We start from the raw sequence: 21,408 nt of genomic DNA, 5'->3' as shown, positions 1-21,408 counted from the left end.
AAAGCAAATAAAGATATATGCAAGATCACAGAAAGTCTTTTGTTCATGATTCATTCCAATTAAGTATATTAAAAAAATTAAAAATCCAGCTGTTACCGGGCTGCCTGCTATAGTAATTGGAAGACATTTTCACATTATCAGATGAATTTTTAAAATAAATTTATAAAACAAAAAAAATATCCAACATTGTTTATAAGCTACATTATAAAGTGTAAAAAATAAACTTCCTTTATTTTGTTAAAAAAAGTCTTAAGCTCATATTGTAGCAAATGATTTCCTTTATTCGCTTGGTAAAATAGAATCGAACCAATGTACTTTCTGCAAACAGGCTACGGAAACCGTATACCGCCTGCTTTATTTGTGTCCAGTGACGTGTTTATTCTGGGAAAACGTGAGCTCGTGGTTAAATATGAAACAACTAGTAACGTGTATTTTTCCCCAGGGCAATTACTCTTCGGAGAGCACAAACATGAAACGTGCAAAACATTTGTAAATTGTGTCCTTTTATGTGCAAGGTACGTCATTTATCAATGTAAATATGCCGAAGCTGTCCCGACTATGTTACGCTTTTTCGCGCTGTTATCTTCTGTGCGAACTTCCGAGCAATATTCGGCTTTTAAAAGTATGGCGATACACAAAAGTCAATCATCGTCCTTTCACTTTTCTTTACAGGATATATTTGCCATCATATTTTAACTTACGGGCCCACAGTATAGTAATTTGGGGTTGATTACACTCGAGTAACGACATTTTAACAGGCAAACTCACGACAGCTTAAAACGTTAAGTACTATAACCCTTCACCGTTTGGCCGCAAGTAAAAGAGTGCTTACACACTGAAATAAGCCATAAATCACTTTCACCAAAATGGGCAAGGTTTACGTCGACTTTTTCTAATTTTTTTAATTCTTGAAGTACTACGGTAAAAGCCCCAAAATGCCCAACTTCTTCGCAGACCAACAAACGGTACGTACCTCTAAACTGGGCGATTGCGTCATCAGCTGAGGCGGGTTGTCGTTGACTTGAGTCACATTTATGTGGAGGACATCGAACACTGGGTGGCGGTAGTGGTGCGGGCGGTGTTTGCTGACAAGAAAAGATTCAAACTCGAACCAGTCCTAAAACGAACAGCTTGGGTATTAAAATACAGCAGTGCATTTTAAACTGACTGTGGCCAACTTAACAAGATAATTCTAGTTTTCCAATTTAATGAGCTAGAGTAAAGTGGCTAATGCTAATTCTAATCTAATTTGTGAATTACTTGTGTGCTCTTATTCTAGTTCTAATCGAATTCGGATTTTACCGAAAATGCTACTTTGTCCAACAGAATTTTTATAGTTTCTCACCATTGAAATAAACAATACAACATCAGTTTGGTTTGTATTGGATCGGTACCGATAACGATACTGCCACTTGGTATCGGGTATCGTATCCGATCCGAAGTTATCGGACATATCTATTTGAAACCGTTATTGTTTTACAATCTCATGTGTTTCTCAGTCTGTATGCCACAGAAGACACTAAACCCGAAAGAGATTGTCAAGTTTGACGCGAAACTTTTCGTAATTTAATAAAACAACCTAATCCAACCTAATTAAAAACACTAATATTAAAAACTTGGGCGTAACTTATGCTAAGAGGCCAGAAATCCCACACCGACGGTATTTTGCAAATGAAAGACAAGATACGGGTGGTAGTTTAAGACCACCGCAGGGCAACTCATCCTTGAAAAGTTCGATAACGTAATCTAAGGCTGTTTATTTATTTTGCGCTTTTAGCGGAAAACCCAAATTGCATTTATTTTGTTGTTTAAACTTCAAAGCGATGTATCGCTTATTGCAGGGTTGGCCGACCAGTCAGAGACCAAGAGTCACATTTTTTTTGTATCCAGCATAATTCCCGATTTCGTGCCGGGGAACAAAGCATGTGGCATAATCAGCCCAAGGCGAAAAAAACAGCATTATTGTGCATATTTTGAGTAATGAAGGTATTGAATAGCAATAGTTCAACATATCTTGACAAATCGTTAACTAACTTTTTTTTTAATTTAAAACAATATTATAGTGCAAAATATTTCAGTAAGTTTGGCAGAAAATGTTTTTTAACTTCGTCTGTTACCCATTGTGTTATTATGTGACGTCATATCGCTGAGCAACGTTGGTGATTTATATCAAAATGACGTCACTATTACCTCACGGTTGGCCGACGACCGCTGTGCAACCCATCCTTAAAAAGTTCGACCACTGATCCTAAATCTGTTTATTTATTTTGCGTTTAGGCTGGAAAACCAGATTCTGCAGCTTTGTAATGGTTTAAACTTCGATGCATTGCCTATAGACATGAGCCAAGCCGACGACGCGTCTAAATTCCCCGACAAATGAGAATTTCCTTGACGTCATTTCGTCCGTTTACAAGAATAGGCCACACAATTTTAGGAACAATACAAAAACTCAAAAACATTGAAAGACTTTTTTAACATCGTTTGAATTGTTTTTTTAAATAAACGCATAACTTAAGCTGGACATCAAATCAATTTAAAGACTATTTAATACGGAAATCAATTCACCGACTTTCAAAAACTTTCAGGGTTTAAAGGCTTTGTGGCAAATCTAAAAAAATGTTAGGTTGTCACCGTAGGCGACCGATAAAAGTGGAACATTTAAATTAGTGATGTCCAAATATTTTTTATTAAGTTCGATTTCGATACTCGATGACCGACGGATTCGATACCAAATGACGTCATTCACATGGTCAATTAGATATGTTCGATAATTTCGGATAGGAGCACATTCCCAATGCAAAGCAGTAGAATCGATACTCGTCCGATACTATCATGGTATCGTTGCCGATCCGTTAAAAAAATAACTATGTAAATTTATGCAGGTATTTCCGGTTCCTTGAAAGGTACCCAAAGAGAATTTTGGCCAACAGTTTGAAAAAAATAAAATGGTTTCGAAACGATCTTTAACGTTTCAATTTAATCTATTTTGCTTGTTTGCGCATAGTAATGACGTCATCAATTATCGATTCAGATCGCGATACTTCTTATCTCTAACATCGGGTATCGCTATCGGAATAAAATGCCAAGTATCGGACACCTCCGGCACGGGAGCGATAATATCGGTTCTTCTTATTTATTTCACTCAACGGCGTCCAGTCATAAAACCAGGCTACGCTTCTAAAATTATCTGCCGTCGGTAAATTCAATAAAGTTTTTATCGAAATAAAACACGATAATCTTACCTTTGGTTTCTCCGATCCGCCGTGAATGTACGCCACCAGGTGGCCTTCGAGAGCTCGTTGGGAGAAGGTTGAGTTTGCGGCGAGGGGCTTCCCCCTGAGTGTGAGCGCACCGTGTTGTGGAACCGTAACTAAACGGTATCTTGGGTAACAAAAAACGAATAAATTGACAAAACAAAAGTTGAGTAATATCAAAACAAACGTTTACTGCTTTTCTTTTCTAGGTAAAAACGATCGCAAAATTTTATGTAAAAAAATTGACAAATTGATTGGTAATCAACCCTAAAAACCTTGAAGTTGTTTAATGCCGATTTCCTTTGTGCGTAAAAACTCTATTTGTATTTGAAACGTTTTTACAAACGCCTTTTTCTTTTCATTTTTAAATTGCGTATATGCTGGACTTTAACTCTAGGCGTCTATTCAATGAAAGCTTTTTTATGATATTCTGTTTTGAAAGACACGTAACGAGGGGTGACAAATATAGACGACTAATAGTGAATTGTGCACAATACCTTACAAGAAGGCAAAACACCTTAAGGGCGATTTTTACAATGAATTAAGATGATTTTAGGGTCATAAAGTCCGATGTATTAAAACGTGGTAAATTACTGATCGAATCTGTTCGCTGAAATATTCCGATCGTTTAGGTCACGTAACTTACAAAGCAAGTTGCTATTTCGGTGAGATGAAGCAATTTCAATAAACGAAAATTTTGCTCCGCAAACCAAGCCAAACGGAAATTTGCGCCGCACCTTTAAGCTGGCGACTGTAGATGCGAAAAAAAGGCGACGGACAATGACGCGCACGTCTTTTGAGACAATAACAGCCAGGTGAACTTCTTAGTGGGCCATGTGTACAACTTCAATCATTTTAATATTTTGGTTTCGACCAAAAAAATATAAATTACAGATGCAAGGTTAAGTGTCCGTCCACAATATGACATTCAGTGTGTTACGACGAAAATGAATTAATTGTGTTTTTTTCAGATATTAAAAATGTTTATCATGTAAAAACATGTTGCTTACTAACACAAAGTGAATACAAAATGCTTGTTTTTGAAAAAAACAGTCTTTTTTTACGCAGTTATGTCAACTTAAGTATTCGTACAGTATTTACGATGCACTAAAGTACAAGAACAAGGCGATTACGTTACAGCAACGTAGGTCAATTTGGAAAAAAATACAAACCTTGCTTTAACAGTTTAAGACAGAAACAATGGGCAGTGTTTTCGGTTGGTTTGGCGTGTGGCCTGTGGCGTGTGGCGTGACCGTTAGAAATTGTAGGAAACTCTAAACTATATAATCTAAGTACAACTAAAATTAGGCTATATTTGAGACAACGCTGGAGAAATTTGAAAGGCTATTAGATGATTTACAAATAATCAGAATTTTCTTTCAAATAACAGAGTTTACCTGAACTAGAATTATGATAAAACGAACGGTTCTGGTCGCACATCAATGATAAAGATTACCAAGTACAGAACTTAACCGAAAATCAATTTGTTTGGATGTTATATGATAATTATAGTTCGCTCCTAAAAACATCATCTGTATTTTACTTCGAATAAAAATGCTTTTAGCGAAATATATTCATCGTATAACATCCAAACAAACATTACTAATTTCTTTACTTAGTCTAATATTTTAGTTTATTTAGTTTAAATGCATTACTAATTTCTTTATTTACTTTAATCATGATTTACATTAATTATTATCAAATGAAAAACCTTAACTTGCTATTTTGCTTCGTTTTTGGTGTTTTCTCTGCGAAATATTGCTCAGACAGAACGTGTTCACCGATATTGCAAGTTAAAATTTATTTTTGATGGTAAACAAAACAGTATAAATGCAATGGTCAACGCAATTAAAAAAAAATAGTTGTTTATTAACAGCGCTTTCAAAATTAAAAAAAAAAATTCAAGAACTATTGAAAAACTAAAAAAAATATAGACAGAACGCGTTCAACAATATTGTAAGTTAAACATTTATTTTTGATGACAACGACGTGACTAGGAATTGGCTTCGGTAACTAATGATATGGCCTAGCTCTGTTATATTTTAAACGACTTGTTCAGGACACTGTTTACCACACAACACAGTATTTGTAACACTGTTAGCCCTAAAAACACTCTGACTACAGAAATGCTGGCCCTAAAAACACTCTGACTACAGAAATGCTGGCCCTAAAAAACACTCTGACTGCAGAAATGCTGGCCCTAAAAAACACTCTGACTACAGAAATGCTGGCTCTAAAAACACTTTGACTACAGAAATGTTGGCCCTAAAAAACACTCTGACTACAGAAATGCTGGCCCTAAAAACACTCTGACTACAGAAATGCTGGCCCTAAAAACACTCTGACTACAGAAATGCTGGCCCTAAAAAACACTCTGACTGCAGAAATGCTGGCCCTAAAAAACACTCTGACTGCAGAAATGCTGGCCCTAAAAAACACTCTGACTACAGAAATGCTGGCTCTAAAAACACTTTGACTACAGAAATGTTGGCCCTAAAAAACACTCTGACTACAGAAATGCTGGCCCTAAAAACACTCTGACTACAGAAATGCTGGCCCTAAAAACACTCTGACTACAGAAATGCTGGCCCTAAAAAACACTCTGACTACAGAAATGCTGGCCCTAAAAAACACTCTGACTACAGAAATGCTGGCCCTAAAAAACACTCTGACTACAGAAATGCTGGCCCTAAAAAACACTCGGACTACAGAAATGCTGGCCCTAAAAAACACTCTGACTACAGAAATGCTGGCCCTAAAAAACACTCGGACTACAGAAATGCTGGCCCTAAAAAACACTCTGACTACAGAAATGCTGGCCCTAAAAAACACTCTGACTACAGAAATGCTGGCCCTAAAAAACACTCTGACTACAGAAATGCTGGCCCTAAAAACACTCTGACTACAGAAATGCTGGCCCTAAAAAACACTCTGACTACAGAAATGCTGGCCCTAAAAACACTCTGACTACAGAAATGCTGGCCCTAAAAAACACTCTGACTACAGAAATGCTGGCCCTAAAAAACACTCCGACTACAGAAATGCTGGCCCTAAAAAACACTCTGACTACAGAAATGCTGGCCCTAAAAAACACTGTGACTACAGAAATGCTGGCCCTAAAAAACACTCTGACTACAGAAATGCTGGCCCTAAAAAACACTCTGACTACAGAAATGCTGGCCCTAAAAAACACTCTGACTACAGAAATGCTGGCCCTAAAAACACTCTGACTACAGAAATGCTGGCCCTAAAAACACTCTGACTACAGAAATGCTGGCCCTAAAAAACACTCCGACTACAGAAATGCTGGCCCTAAAAAACACTCTGACTACAGAAATGCTGATCCTAAAAACACTCTGACTACAGAAATGCTGGCCCTAAAAACACTCTGACTACAGAAATGCTGGCCCTAAAAACACTCTGACTACAGAAATGCTGACCCTAAAAACACTCTGACTACAGAAATGCTGGCCCTAAAAAACACTCTGACTACAGAAATGCTGGCCCTAAAAAACACTCTGACTACAGAAATGCTGGCCCTAAAAACACTCTGACTACAGAAATGCTGATCCTAAAAACACTCTGACTACAGAAATGCTGGCCCTAAAAAACACTCTGACTACAGAAATGCTGGCCCTAAAAAACACTCTGACTACAGAAATGCTGGCCCTAAAAACACTCTGACTACAGAAATGCTGGCCCTAAAAACACTCTGACTACAGAAATGCTGATCCTAAAAACACTCTGACTACAGAAATGCTGGCCCTAAAAAACACTCTGACTACAGAAATGCTGATCCTAAAAACACTCTGACTACAGAAATGCTGGCCCTAAAAACACTCTGACTACAGAAATGCTGGCCCTAAAAACACTCTGACTACAGAAATGCTGGCCCTAAAAAACACTCTGACTACAGAAATGCTGGCCCTAAAAAACACTCTGACTACAGAAATGTTGGCCCTAAAAACACTCTGACTACAGAAATGTTGGCCCTAAAAAACACTCTGACTACAGAAATGTTGGCCCTAAAAAACACTCTGACTACAGAAAAGGTAAAGGTGAAAACAGGCCAATCTTGACAAAGTAGAGTTGAACGTTTGTTTAAAGTCACGTGGAAAGTCCTGTAAAGAGAGCTGGTCTATTATTACGTCAAACATAAATAAAATATATGACAATGAAAGTAGATTACGCAGAAAATCTTGAATAATAGCAGTTTTCCCTATCTAATCAACGATATCAAATCCTAGTATATTCATATCGGGTTATTCCGTCAACGTTTGGTAGTTGGATTGATTTATAATAAGCTGAAAGTTATTGGCTAAACAATTCTGAAACTATATCGCAATTATTTTAAGCTTGTAAAGTACTAAAAGCTATTGGGACGAACTTAAATGTTAGATATTTTCGAAACTATTAATAAACGTGGTAAGAAACTCGGTTAATCTCCTGTTAGGAACTGTTTCGAACTGGTGTCGATTTTAATTAGTGAATAGCTTGCTGTTGTGCGCGTGGTTTGTTATATACCGATGTGAGACGGTAAAAACAGTCCTAACGCTACTTGAGTTTGTTTCGTGACTAAAAACATGTTTTCGGAAAAATTAAGAGTGTTTTTGTTCTTTAAATTACGAAAAACTCGCAACTCATAACGTTAAGTTGGCTGACCTTTAGCCCATCCTGTCGCCTCCAAATATTTTATTTTTATTCTTGTCCGTCGTTTTCTATTTTGTTGTCTTCTGCGTAATAACATTAACTAGTACAAATAATACCTTAGTACAATAGCGTAACAGGTATTTCAGTGTTAAAAATAATTAATCGGATAAGCCCATTGAAAATGTGCTATTGCCTATTGGTAACGCTTTATTCTACAATTACACTCAACTACGATTTTTTATTTATTAGACCAATAGCACTGCTCTAACGCCGCCCCAACATAATATCATTGGACCTCGATTTAAAATACGAACACAATGGAACTATAGCAATTTGACAATTGAACCTCGACTGGTACCCGGAGTTTTACAACAAGGCTAAAAAAGTTTTACCTGAGGCTGTAAAACTTGCGCTTTTCGGGTTCTTTGACTTTTTTTAGTAAGTTGCTGGCGTCCAGAAGAGACGTAGTAATGTTTCGAGTGCCACCTTCCAGAACCTGCATTCCTGCAAATATGTTATACCATAGGATTACATTTTCAGGAACATATTGCAAAAATGATAATTAAACTGTAATATTTGGAGATGTAATCAAAAGTATGCTATTTTATTTTATTTAATTCGATGATTTAGAATGCAATTATTTATACCGTTTTTCCAAGATGATGCACATTATATTGTAGCGTCATTAAGGTAGTATGTCGTAGTTTGCTGATGTTTTTGTTTCTCTGGATATAAACTTATATTTAACATTGCACGGCAAATTGAAAACGGTCTAACACCTGTTTAAATTCAATAGACAGAAATCGCTCTTCTGGTGTAAACTAAGTATAAACCGGCGTTTCGGTAGCAGATACCAGCTGACCTCATCAGGGTTAATATTAAAACGAGAATGCGTTAAGCAGTTAAAAACTAAGCAGCAAAAAATAAAAAGACTATAGAAAAAAATAATAAATCTAGACGTCGCTGAAGTGTGCAATAAGCTGTGACGCGACAGTTTATGCTTCGTTAACACCAGAACAGCGACTTTTATCCATTGATATGTTGCCTGGTAGAGCTAACTCTATTTTTAGCTGTTTAATTTCCTTGAACTCCGGGGTTTAAAACACTTTTTTAAGCCAGAACACATTGGGGTTACATTTTTGCTGCACCTGTGTTGTTGACAATCGAGCTGTTTCTTCCAACTGTGACGTAAGCGTCATACGTCACGTTGAAAGGCACCAAAATGTCCTTGACGTCATCGGCCGGAAGTGATGACGCAGTAAGCACAAGGACGTCAGTTTGGTTCCAAAGTGAAATATCGAGATTCTGCAGAAAAAGTGACAAATACGAAAAGTTGCTGAAATCAGTCGGCCTAATAAGGATTGTAGTTTAAGCAAGACAAGGTCAAAAAACTAGCCCGTGGTTAGGTTCGAATTAACAATTAAATCATCTGGGGAGAGATGCACCAGGCCACGCCGAAACAAAAACTGAAAAAATATCTCACCTGTTCGTAGGAAATGCGTCCAAGATCCAAATCCCGTTGCGTAAAGCCGTCCGTCTCCGCAGCGCCCCCAGTGGCGTTATTCCGACTAGTGATGACGCCGAACTTGGGCCGCCTCGTGATGACGTAATAGATGTGACGTAACGGGTCGGGGTCGTTGGTGTGCGCGTGAAGACTGGTGTTGGTGATTTGCAGCGTCGAACCGGGGAAAATCTGTAGCCAATAACTATTTCAAAGCCAGATAGTCTATTATGGTATTTATTGTCTTTTGCGTTTTAATATTTCTTCTTTGGTGCTTAATGGGTGAAGGTTGTAGTTAGACGTAGAAGTAATATTAAAGCTCATATGGAAGAAGCTAATTTATTTGGGTGTGTTTCGAATAAATCTTTATTTATTTTCAAATTTGGGTCTGTAGTTGAAAACTATTTGATGTTCTGTTGAAATCGAATGAAGAGTTTTGCGAAACGTCAAAAACGTTAAAAACGTTACATTGGTTTTGATATTCCCTTTTTTATTCAGGTTTACAATTAAGCAAATAGTAGTTGAAACTTATCCTCAACTAGCGGAAGGTGTCGGAACTTTTATTGTAATTTTAAAAGTAATCTCTTCCTTGTAATACAAACAGGTATGCAGCGAATATTGAACACGAACCTTTGGATCAGTGTCAGTGTTTTTTTTGAACTGACCAATTTCCATCCCAGGGTGAAGCATTTTTTAATTTTTTTTTACCTATACTGGTAAAAAAAAGTTGAATATTTCCGCAAAACTTGTGCTTGTGCTAAGCAGTTATTAAGGCATGTTGGTTTTGCATTTGCGTTAATGAAATACAACATTGTGTCGTAACTTAAAAGTTCCAAGAAACACTGCGTTACACAAGTGATGATTTTATCGTTTTGGTATTGACCTCATTGCCCAACGTACAATCGTACATGTGTGCACCCGATCCGTTAGAAATTAGTGCATTTCGAGGCAAAAAGGTCTACGACAATTAGGGCATCCAAGGGATTTGAGGTATTGGAGCCTAAAGCGTTTATGTAATTATTAATTCAATGCACATTATTTGGATTAGGGTGCTGGTTAGCGTTTGGGTTTAGGTAGGTCAAGTATTATTAAACTTAATCTTTTGAAGCACATTTATAAGTCAAATTAGTGCATTGTCCTAGACCTCAAAGTCTAAAAGTCGGACTTTTTGATCCTTTGGATGCCCTAAGTGTCGTAGACCTTTTTGCCTCGAAATGCACTAATTTCTAACGGATCGAGTGATGTGTGTGTATTACGGTAATACGGGTTTTGTATTAGGGTTAATGAACTGCAGTATTGTGTCGTACATTAAAGTTCAAGAAACACTTCGTTGGATAACTTATAATTTTACTATTTCGGAGTTAACCTCGTTTTGTTTTTAGCAGTAGAAAAGTGAAAATACCTTTTTAGACAGTGTACCACGAAAAAGACAATTTTGACAATCTTCTCCTTAACAAAGCGGTGTAGGGTATTTTTTTCAATTACCTGTGCCGTGATGGTGGGGTCAACGGTCAAGACCAGGGGTCGTGCCCTTATGACGTAGATGTGCTTGGTGTCGTAATTCAAGCGGTCGTTCACTTGGAAGGTGAATCCCCCGGTAAAGGCGCCTGGAATTGAGGATTATTACGTCACAGATTATTTTGGAGCATATTGGTTGAAGGATTTATAACGACGTAGTATAGGAATAGCAATTCCCATGTAAAAATGTGGCAAGGATTGGCGTATGGTTGTTTCTCGACTCAATCCTACCTCTGAGCCTGATAGCTCAGTTGGTAGAGCGACGGTTCCGGCATGGCCGGAGGTCGTGAGTTCGAACCTCACTGCAGGCTAGTTGTTTTTCCAGTCTATCCTGCTTGTATCATTGATCGACAAATTCGTTGAGTCTACAGTGGCTTTCGGTGTTTATATAGAAATATAGAAATAAATCTATATGGGCATAGCTTTAATATTTATTACTCGAGTTTTGTCTTTTTTTTTTTAATCTTGGTTTTGTCGAATTTCGATTGATTTGGTTTAATATGCCTCAGGTCCCCTCTGTCAACAGAGTTTTGTATAAATTGTGGCAATCACAAAAACTTAAAAAACAAAAACTCGCTCACCTGTATGTGCAAACACAAACACACACACAGACGCACATACACGCACGCACGCACGAACACACACGCACACGCACGAAACGTCAGCCTACCTTTATGCACAAACACCAAATCCCCATCGTTGATTCGCTGCTGGGTAAAGTTGACCACGGGCGTATCGGGACTTTCCCTTAGGGCCAGGTGGCCGTTCTGGGGGGGCAGGATCTCGTAGAGGAGGTCCGCCGGCGCCGAGTCGGGGTCGGCGGCACCGAGGTGCGATGACGTCATAGTAGTTATAGAGTTGACCCAAACCTGGACGGAAATGAAAATCTCGTATTTCGATAGTTTAAACATTTTAGCCGTGATTTATTCACCAAATGCACAATTTTTACCTTAAAAGTTATATTTAAAAACATATTAGATTAACAACTGATGGTAATTGGACGTCTTAAAACTACAGATAAGTTTGACGTAAAAAAGTAGTCTTAAATATTTCAAAAGTAAACTATTTTGTTTGTTTGAGCATAGTTATGACGTCATTGGTATCGGATCGGATAAACATGTCGTCCGCTACCGATACCCGATATGTCAAGTATCGGTCATCAGTAACGCGTTAATTGCATATGATTCCACTTCAGCTTACCGTCATTCCAGTGTTGTTCACCACGCTCGGGACCTGGTCGTTGACAGGTATGATGTCAACATACGTCATCGCCGGTGCGCTGCGGCGCCCTCCATCGACGGTTTCGAGCTGCAGCTCAAATGAATCCTGCCAAGAAGTCGCTGTTTTTTAAAGAGGTTAGCTAAAGCAAAATAGTTAAGATACGAGGCAAAATACAGAACAGAGAACGCAATTACAAGCAAGTGCTAGTCTCCATTGTAGCTGCAGATATTTATGAGCCAGTCGAAAAAAAAACGCCGTTTGGTCTAACACTTTAAAAAGCTGTTTCATTCCACTATTAAACTTTAAATCAATAAACGTAATAAGACATATTAAAAAAATAAGGTGAGGACCATCGTTCAACAATAAAAAGAACTTGGAATCCAAAACAATTTTACACATAGGTTGGAAACCACTGCAGTACGTGGTACGATTTAGAGTCATGATTTCAAGCAATTAAACTAATGGAACTTCCGTATTTTTTTTTTACTAAAAGCAAGTAAAGAAAATAAAAGTAAATTAAAGGGTAAAGAGGTAGTGGCTTCTTCTTCCCATTGGCCAAAAGGAGGCCGGGAATACCTGAAATGTCAGTAGTGATTCAGGCACAGTCCTCAGGACAACCATTCCCAAAAGGTGACTGTGGCGCCACTTGGAGGTAGGGCCCGAGTTATAACTGGGCATCGGCAGAAGGTCAACATTTTCGTCTTTTTGCTTGTGGTATAGGTAATAAAGTAAAGATATAAGTGTCAGTGAGGTAATAATTTCAGTATTTTCCTGGCCAAAAAAACCCGGTGTTACCCTAGAAAAAAATGCCAGGACACAAACCCCACAGTGATCAGGTTAAAGATTAAGCAAATTGTGGAGACCATCCCCCACAATAAAAATAGACATAACTGACAATACCTGTGTTGTGTCACTCCCGTCGTGAACATAATACACGAACTCAGCGGTCACCAGTCGCCACTGGCAGCGCTCAAGAGCGACGCCGGCGTCACGTGACGACTCCAGACGACCGTGACGGGGTTGCTGAAGCACGACGAGGCGCAAGTCGAGCGTGTCGAAGTGCGATGAACCGATAAAGATGAGATCGCTGACCAGAACCCGGGACATCCCCTCTTGTACGGAAAAGTTGCTCGTCCTGAAAAGGATTGACTAGTTTTTTTTTCGACTTATCGAAGCAGACTTTGGATCTTTGTCAATTATATTCTATAAAAAAGATGCTTTTTCGTCCCAATCGAACGTGAATTGCTTTAAGTTCATTCGAGTTTCTGAAAAGGATTGACTTGTTTTTTTTACTTTTTGAAGCAGACATTGGACATAATATCGGATTTTGTTAAATTACATTAGAATTAGACTTAACGAATTTTCGCAAATTTAATTAAAATCTGAAAAAAAGATTAAAATTTAATGGTGAAAATAACGGCCCAAATAGACGTTGAAAGCGACATGCTTTATTTTCAGATTAAAATTATAATTACCTTATTTTCGGAAATTTAACTAAAATTTGAAAATTAGACTAACCTAATTTTCTGAAATTTAACTGAAATCTGAACTCGAATGAACTTGAAGTGAAAACACATTTGATTAGGACGAAAAAGGATGTTTTTTTAAAGAATATAATTGACACAGATTCGTACACCAAGATTATCACTTTTAGGCTGAATGACCTGCTTGCGAGTTATATGTTTGGTAGTTAAATTAAAACCCTAAACTTTAATTAACAATATCGCTTACTTGCGCTTTTTCGAATTAAAGTTATGAGAAAAAATCGTCGTACGTTGACACTTAACAAGAAAAATTTTCCAACAAGTAAATTGTTCTAAAAACACTTTTAACGAGTAAAAAACTTTTTTGATTAAAAAGTTAGCTGCGCAATGCATAATCCATCGTTATCAGAAAATCATGAAACGTCAACAAACCACAACTTTCCCTTTCTATCAGGATCTCAGAATTTCAGTTCTAACATTTTCAAAAAAGTTGCAAACCTGAGCGGAATAGCGGTGGGTATCACTTCCACGTATGACGTCACGTTACGTAGGCTGAGGATGCCGTTGCTGACGTCATAGGTGAAGGAGTCGATCGGGTCTCGGTGTTGGAAGGAAGTGTTGGAAGACTGGGCGTAAGTAAGGTGACCCTGGTTGATGTCGAACTGACTGAATTCTGCATAGGAGTGAAACGCTAGTAGTATAGTGTTTAGCAACCTTTTTTGGCTTGCGGCACCCTACAGATATTATTAATAGCTCGCGGCAACCTTGTTCGTATTTCTGCTGACTGGTTAACTGTAACGCTACAATAAACGAGATTGAAACAGCACCTTGACTGTGTAAACATCTTTTTAATTTTTGGCACTTTTATCGTGCACTAAAAAATTGTACCAAGAAGCTTATTAATAGAACAAAAATTGGAATCTTAAATAACTTAAAATATCTCTCGGCACCCTTGAGGCTTCAAATGGCACCCTAGACCTAGAGTGCCGCGGCAACCCGGTTGAGAACCACTGCGTAGCGCGATTTGTGTTGTTTTGTTGTCGGTCTAAGAGTAGCAATGGGTAATAATTAAAAGTAGCCAACAAAAGAATTGGAACGGTTTTGTGTCTTTATGAATTTGCTATGATGTAGTCGAGTGTTGTGCGAAAATTGGCAAAATTGAACAATCGCAGCGGATTGATTTTTAAAGTTATTTTATTATTCAAATTTAAAATTCAAAAACAAAAGCACGAATTTCAAGAAAACTAAACACAAAAAAACAATAAAAATCACACAAAAACAAAACAAACAGCTAAAACACTTAAAATGTAAAAAAAAGATTCTTGTTTTCCTATCAGTATGATCTTAACCCTGTTTATAACAACAGATAAAACATAAATCATTTCTTTAAAGTTTTAGGAAATGAATTTATGTTTTATCTCTGTTTATAGACAGTCTTAAGGTCAACAAAGAAATCAAAAACATTTATTTCTACCTTTCGCTTCAACACTGCCCTTCGTTCCACCCTCAGCCCTCCTCTCCACCAGGAGTCGCCCCAGCGCAGGCGGTGACGTCAGCGTGTAGATGACGTCACGAGGCTTGACGGCGGGGTGGACGGCGCGCAGGTGGGAGCGGGCGATTGTTACGTCACCACCCTGTTGCACAACAATGGGCCGGTTTCGCTTGATGGATGGAGGTTGCTGGAGGCTTTCGAGGTAAATGTGGATGCTCAACTGTAAAACAAAAAAATATATATATTTGGGTTGTTAAAAAAATACTCTTTTCTGTAAAATTTCAAAGTGGACCCCCTAGAATTGTCAGGTTACGTCTAAAAAAACACAAACCAAATCTGAACACGTTTGGTTCGATATTGACCGTGCTACGTCAATTTAAAATTTTAGATTTAGGTTAAATGTTTTAAAATAGAAAATTTTTATTCCCCCTAAATTTTTTTAGCCTGCTGTGCTTGCCAGGAAATAGCTATAAATAATCCTGTTTTAAGGTTTAAAAGTGGATAGTCATGGTGTACATGTAACATTTAAACAACATTTGTTAGATTGTTTTATACGAAAAATGGCTTTTATTATATATATATAATATTATATTATATAGATATTATACCCGATGCCAACTGCTAGTATCGGCACTCGTTCGATACCACTACCAGGGTGGTATCGGTGCCGATCCGATACTAGGTTTAATAATGCAGCAATTTCTACCTCAAAAGGTATATTCTTTAAAAAATAGTAGGTTAACAACTGGTCGTTATAAAACTTTATAAAACTACAGCAAATTTTCAATCGCCCTTAACACACGACAAACTGAATGTAAAAGTCTCAATAAGAATAATTTGTAATGGGTAGCGCGTATTTAAGGCTAAAATGTCTGCGTGTATGTCCATTGGTAAAACAAATACTCTATTTTTCGAAATTACAAAAAGTTTCAAGGCACACTTGGCAAGCTCTCGAGGCCCACTAGTGTTAGGGAATCACTGAACCAAACATATCAAAACTCACGTTTCCACGAATCTCGGTTTCTCCAGCGCTAGCCACGTAATGCAGGGAATCGTTCAGCTCATGTGAGTTGCCGTGCAAGTACGCCAGCCTCTGGTCGGCCACGTCACGCTGCGTGAACTCGGTGACATCACTCGTGGTGACGTCATCGTCTAACAGGACGAGGCGCCCGTGCTTGGGCGGAGATGTCACCCTGAAATTGTCGATATGTTTTGGCATTGTTAAGCATAAACAGGTAATATTGTGGCATTTTTAGAACTTCCAGCAATAAACACGGTGGGTATCTGTTATCTTAGGACGATTGGTGGTTTATAGCTAATGTTTTTATCCCAACGGCAACCTTATGTTTTAAAATCCGTACTTTTATTACTGTTGACCTTGCGCATTTCAGTGCACGTGTTGTATGACTAAAGTTTACTTGTTTAAGCATTCTATTACTTGTGGTCAAGCTTAGTGATCACATGGTGCCTCGATATTGTAGTTGTCTTTACACTATAGTTGGTGTTGCTACCTTGTCGCGGTAGGAGCTCGCTTTGTTAGTTACTCGTTAGTGTTTGGCAATGATGCAACTTAAACCTTGATGTTGTTTATGTTTTTAAAAAAATCTTAGGTGAATTTATATTTAGTATCTGGGGTCAAACGACTAGTTTTTTTCACTCGATGACAGTTGGTGGTTAGAAACTAAGGTTTTCCAGCATAAAAAGAACCACTGCCCAATCTTCGCGATATGAGTTAACAGCAGCAAAATTATTTAAATTTGCATTTTATTGATTTAAATGCAACGTTTTAAAAGTGTATTAAACTAAGATATCGCTTTTCGAAATGCTATTTCAAGTGGTTTTAGTCAAGAATTTGCATTTATTGTGGTTTTACCTTGAAAACCAAGTTACACCAATTTCAATTATTACTGAGAAGCCATTTTTTCGAAAGCATTTAAACTGGATTTAGCTGGGAAACAACTTTTAGAATAATAGAAGTGTCTGCAGTTGGAAGTACAACAACACCGGATATCTACCTGTATTTTATGTCCTTGGTCAGGCCCTTTACGTTGGTTTCAAATTGAAGGTTGCCAAGGGAGACGGTGACGTTTTCGCCTCTCTGGACCAATAGGCGCGAGGCGTTTAGCCGTCGAATGTAAGGGTCGGAAGCCATAACGATGAACAAACCTTTACAAAATATAACGCTTTAAACAAGACGTTAAGGATTTTTACAAAAAAAATGCTGGATATTTGCTTAACAGCAGTAAGAATGAAGACCATGTTTTTGTCAAATAAAATATAGATATCGACCGATATCACTTTCTTCGACCGATACCGATTATCTCATCAACCTTGGATAAATTAATTAAAAGTTAAACGCGGATTATAGCATTCAAGTTATCTACCTCAATAATACTACAACTATTTTTTATATTAACTTTACTGAACAAGTTAAATCAAATTGTAACGAAAACGAAAATGAAAATAAATAACAAATTTGTGTTTTTTAAGCAAACTATATAAATTATAATCAATGTACGTTAAATAATTGACAAAAATGTCGGACAGAAATTACCGATACCGATATATATGGCTATCTAAAATCAAATATATCATACCACTAAGAAAGTAAGGACACGATAAACAAAATAAAATAACAACCATATCGCTCGGTGCTTTAACCATCACCAGGATGCTAATGTGTGAAGCACAATCGTTTGTTACTTCGACAGGTTTGTTATTTATTGACCTGTTTTTAAGATTACGTTGCAGGGTCGACAAACAATTTTAAGAAAAAAATTTTAAGACATCCGAAGACTTTTCAACGAACGTTTATAGACTTTTAAAGAAAAACAAATTGGATGGCTCCACGTTTTTTTCATATAATTCAGAAACAAAACCGTATAAATGCCATAGTCAGCAAAATAAAAAGAGTTTCAAAATATTTTTATGAGCGCACATATTTAACATATAACTTGCACATAAATAAAAGACTATTAAGAGACTTTAGGAAAAAACAAAGGATTTTTTAAAGACTTTTGAAAATGAAACTGACTTCATCAATACACAAATTAATTAAGACGATTAAAGACTTAAACTTTGTGGCAACCCTGTTAAACCCATAACGTAAGATTCAGGTCAAGAGACCGGCGATTGACAAGCAGAAACACGTAGCTAACCATTTGGGACTTCCGAAAGCGCAGACATTAATTATATCCTGTTGCAAGTAGCAGTTGGGCTGAATTGGCTTCGATCTAAGTATGGCAGCTGTTCTATTAAGGAGTAACTTAAACGCCGTCATTGCACTCGTATTAGATTACATGCTGTCCTATGGGATATTATCAATTATCATGGATATCAAACGAAACCGCGTGGTATGGAATAGCCTATAATTGAAGTCATACGGGCTTCAATCTACATGTGCTAACGACAAGGATGAAGTGTTAACTGTAAAACCTACAATGAAAAATATTCCAGGGTCCTACTACATTGTTAGTTTAGGTTTGATTTATAAATGCAATACGTAAGTCGTAACACATCTGTTCAATTTGCATGTATGCTAAGATTTCAAACTTGTGTAAAATAATATGGTGACCATGATACGTTTTTGTGAAATAATGTAAGTCCAGGTCAGGTCTTTTGCAAAAACCAAGTCCCAGTTCGAACCATCATTTTGACCCAGTCAAGCAACAAGCCATTATTAGTGCAAATTAACTTTTAGTCAAGCCATTGAAATTGAAATGAAACGCCCAACTATTAAAAATGATTAACTCGTCAGATAAGGAAAAATAACTCAAATAAGTATAACACAAAACGCAATATATAGCAAGCAAACTGTTTTACGTACAAGATAAATCACCCTGCTTTATTAAAAACAATTTAATAAAATCACTTTTAAACCAAGTTAATAGAAACAATGAAGTCCAAGTCAGGTCATTTGTCCAAATGACTTAAGTCAAGGTATTTTGCCTAAAACAATTAAGTCAAGTTACGTCATGTTGGCCAAAATACATTAGAAGAGCATCGTTTTACCCACTATTATTAGTAGAGATCGACCGATACCCATTTTTTCGACCGATACCGATAACCCATTTTTTACAATTTTGTCAACCGATACCCGATACCGATACCGATTTTTTTTTATATACCTAAGAAATGTTCAAAACTTGAATTAATTGAAAATAAAATCCTAATAATGTTTTAGTTTATACACCTTAAGAAATTATTAAACTATTATTTTGCACATTAACTTGGCGTGATGCTAAAACCAAAATTTTTTAGATAAAAAAATGGGCTGTTGTTTGTTGTACAGGAAAAATTATATCATATTTTTGTAATAAAATATCGGCAAAGGTATCGGCCTACATTTACCGATACCGATATATCGGTAGAAGCCAAATATCGGCCGATATTATCGGTAAACCGATATATCGGTCTATCTCTACTGCGATGGCGAGTGCCTTGTATTGTACATGTTCGAACACTTATTGGCTATAGCGTTAGGTAAGTGGGTCCATTAGTGGTTATAGCGTTAATTAAGGAGGCCACCTGTTGAAAAATGCTTTCCGTCCCTGACCCAGAAGACAAACCTCCCAAAATCCTTCTTCTTGTGCTTGAACATGACGAGGTTAGAAGTGATGTCACGTTGAGTGAATTGGAACATCTACAATGCAAGTTGTATAAAGCTGGTACAACTAATATTCAACTATGCAACGATCGATCAATGAACACCGGAAGCCATCGCAGACTAAAATAATCTGTCGATCAATGATGCAAGCAAGGCAGGTTAGAAAAATAACTTGCCTGCAGTAAGGTTCGAACTCACGACCTCTGGCCATACTGGAATTGTCGCTCTACCAACTGAGCTACACAGTCGCAGATCGGAGCGAGTCGAGAAACAACTATGACACCGTTTCTTGTTACATTGTGCTAGTAAAATCAATTTTATATTGAAGGGGGTTAACAGTACCATACCATTTACAACCGTTATCGCTGGTCAAAAAGCGACTTCAGAAGGCAGTTGTTGGACACATATGTGTGTTTATCTTTCATTGATCAATGCATATGTTTTGCTATATACTAAGAAAATATATGTTTGGAACACTATATACGGATCTGTTCATAAGTTTAATGGTTAAAATAACGGCCCAAATAGACGTAAAAAGCGACATGCTTTATTGTTCAAACGTTTCGGCAAATGCTCATGCCATCATCAGTGATATGAAGGCCACATCAGTTGCCGTTATTTCCACCATTAAAATATATGTTATTTTCACAATAAAAATTAAATTTTCAAAAATATAAGATTCGAGGATCATCATATAGTTTAATACTGATTACAACATAGATGCTAAACAGAGTGTTGTGGGAAGTTAAAAAAAATATATTTTCAAGCTTGAATGGGCCGGCTGATAAATTTGATAAAAGCATTTACGCTTTAAAAAGTTTGCATGACACTAATGTAAAAACTTTTTTTCACAACATCAAGGCTTTAAATGATTTTTATTTCGGGCATTAAGGATTTCCTTCTATAAAGGACAAACAGATACAACGCGAAACAAAGCAAAACCTTCTTTTCATTTTTTTTTAATTATTCAAAAAAGTATATATTTTATATTAAATTTTTGCCTAAAATTATAGTAAGGGCAAATAAAACTCTACTTACCGGTTTCCCGCTTGTCGCGTTCACGATATCGCCATTGGTGATTCCCCTTCGTTCGTAGCGCAGGTCAAGTTCGTCCTGGTCAAGGTCGGGGTCAGTGTACCAAAGGTCACTCGGGGTCAGTAACCTTTGCGAGTAGCGCGCCACTTGGAACGGTCGGTCCACGGTGCGGATCGGAGCGTTGTCGTTTACTGTGGAAGGGATAGGGGATAAAATATAATACCTACTCAAATAACTTGGATTACTAAAGCAGTGGTCCTTCACTAGGGTTCGATCGAACCCCTGGGGTTCCACACATCCTACTTTAAGCTAAATTGACGATGGTATTAGAAACGGGCCATGCTTAAACTTCATACTGGAGGGGATGTATTGCACAGTACTACATTCTAACAGCAAAATAATCTAGCAAAGCTAGCAATTCAGGTCAGACACATTAACCAGATCTTAAAAGATATATATATATTTCGCCAACTAAGGCATCGTCAGTATATCTTAATTCGAATGAATCGCACTGCATTCTATCAATTAAATATTGTACTCCATTGTGATGTCCGATACTTGGAATTTTAATACCAAATCCTAACTTTGGTAGAATGACCGCGAGCGGATCCATTCCAAATACGTCGGAACTATGCCCAAATAATTAA

General features: G+C 37.3%; 1 protein-coding gene across 1 annotated transcript in view; it reads right to left on the bottom strand.

Annotated features, from left to right (window-relative positions):
* LOC146169948 (chondroitin sulfate proteoglycan 4-like) overlaps positions 1-21,408 on the bottom strand; it is a 51,659-nt gene that overhangs the window by 9,310 nt on the left and 20,941 nt on the right. Inside the window, exons 20-34 of the mRNA XM_083387926.1 lie at positions 20,765-20,952; positions 19,648-19,762; positions 17,136-17,286; positions 16,124-16,313; positions 15,133-15,340; positions 14,127-14,319; positions 13,045-13,279; positions 12,124-12,249; positions 11,594-11,792; positions 10,891-11,012; positions 9,388-9,597; positions 9,053-9,209; positions 8,297-8,408; positions 3,243-3,381; positions 974-1,117 (exon numbers count right to left, since the gene is read on the bottom strand). Coding sequence (XP_083244052.1) covers positions 974-1,117; positions 3,243-3,381; positions 8,297-8,408; positions 9,053-9,209; positions 9,388-9,597; positions 10,891-11,012; positions 11,594-11,792; positions 12,124-12,249; positions 13,045-13,279; positions 14,127-14,319; positions 15,133-15,340; positions 16,124-16,313; positions 17,136-17,286; positions 19,648-19,762; positions 20,765-20,952 — 2,489 coding nt within the window. The remainder of the gene's footprint in view (positions 1-973; positions 1,118-3,242; positions 3,382-8,296; positions 8,409-9,052; positions 9,210-9,387; positions 9,598-10,890; positions 11,013-11,593; positions 11,793-12,123; positions 12,250-13,044; positions 13,280-14,126; positions 14,320-15,132; positions 15,341-16,123; positions 16,314-17,135; positions 17,287-19,647; positions 19,763-20,764; positions 20,953-21,408) is intronic.

This window comes from Ascidiella aspersa, chromosome 1 (assembly GCF_963924565.1).
Source record: "Ascidiella aspersa chromosome 1, kaAscAspe10.2, whole genome shotgun sequence".
NCBI classification, from domain to species: domain Eukaryota; kingdom Metazoa; phylum Chordata; class Ascidiacea; order Phlebobranchia; family Ascidiidae; genus Ascidiella; species Ascidiella aspersa.
The sequence above is the reverse complement of the archived record's forward strand: the minus strand, read 5'-3'. Positions and strand labels throughout refer to the sequence as shown.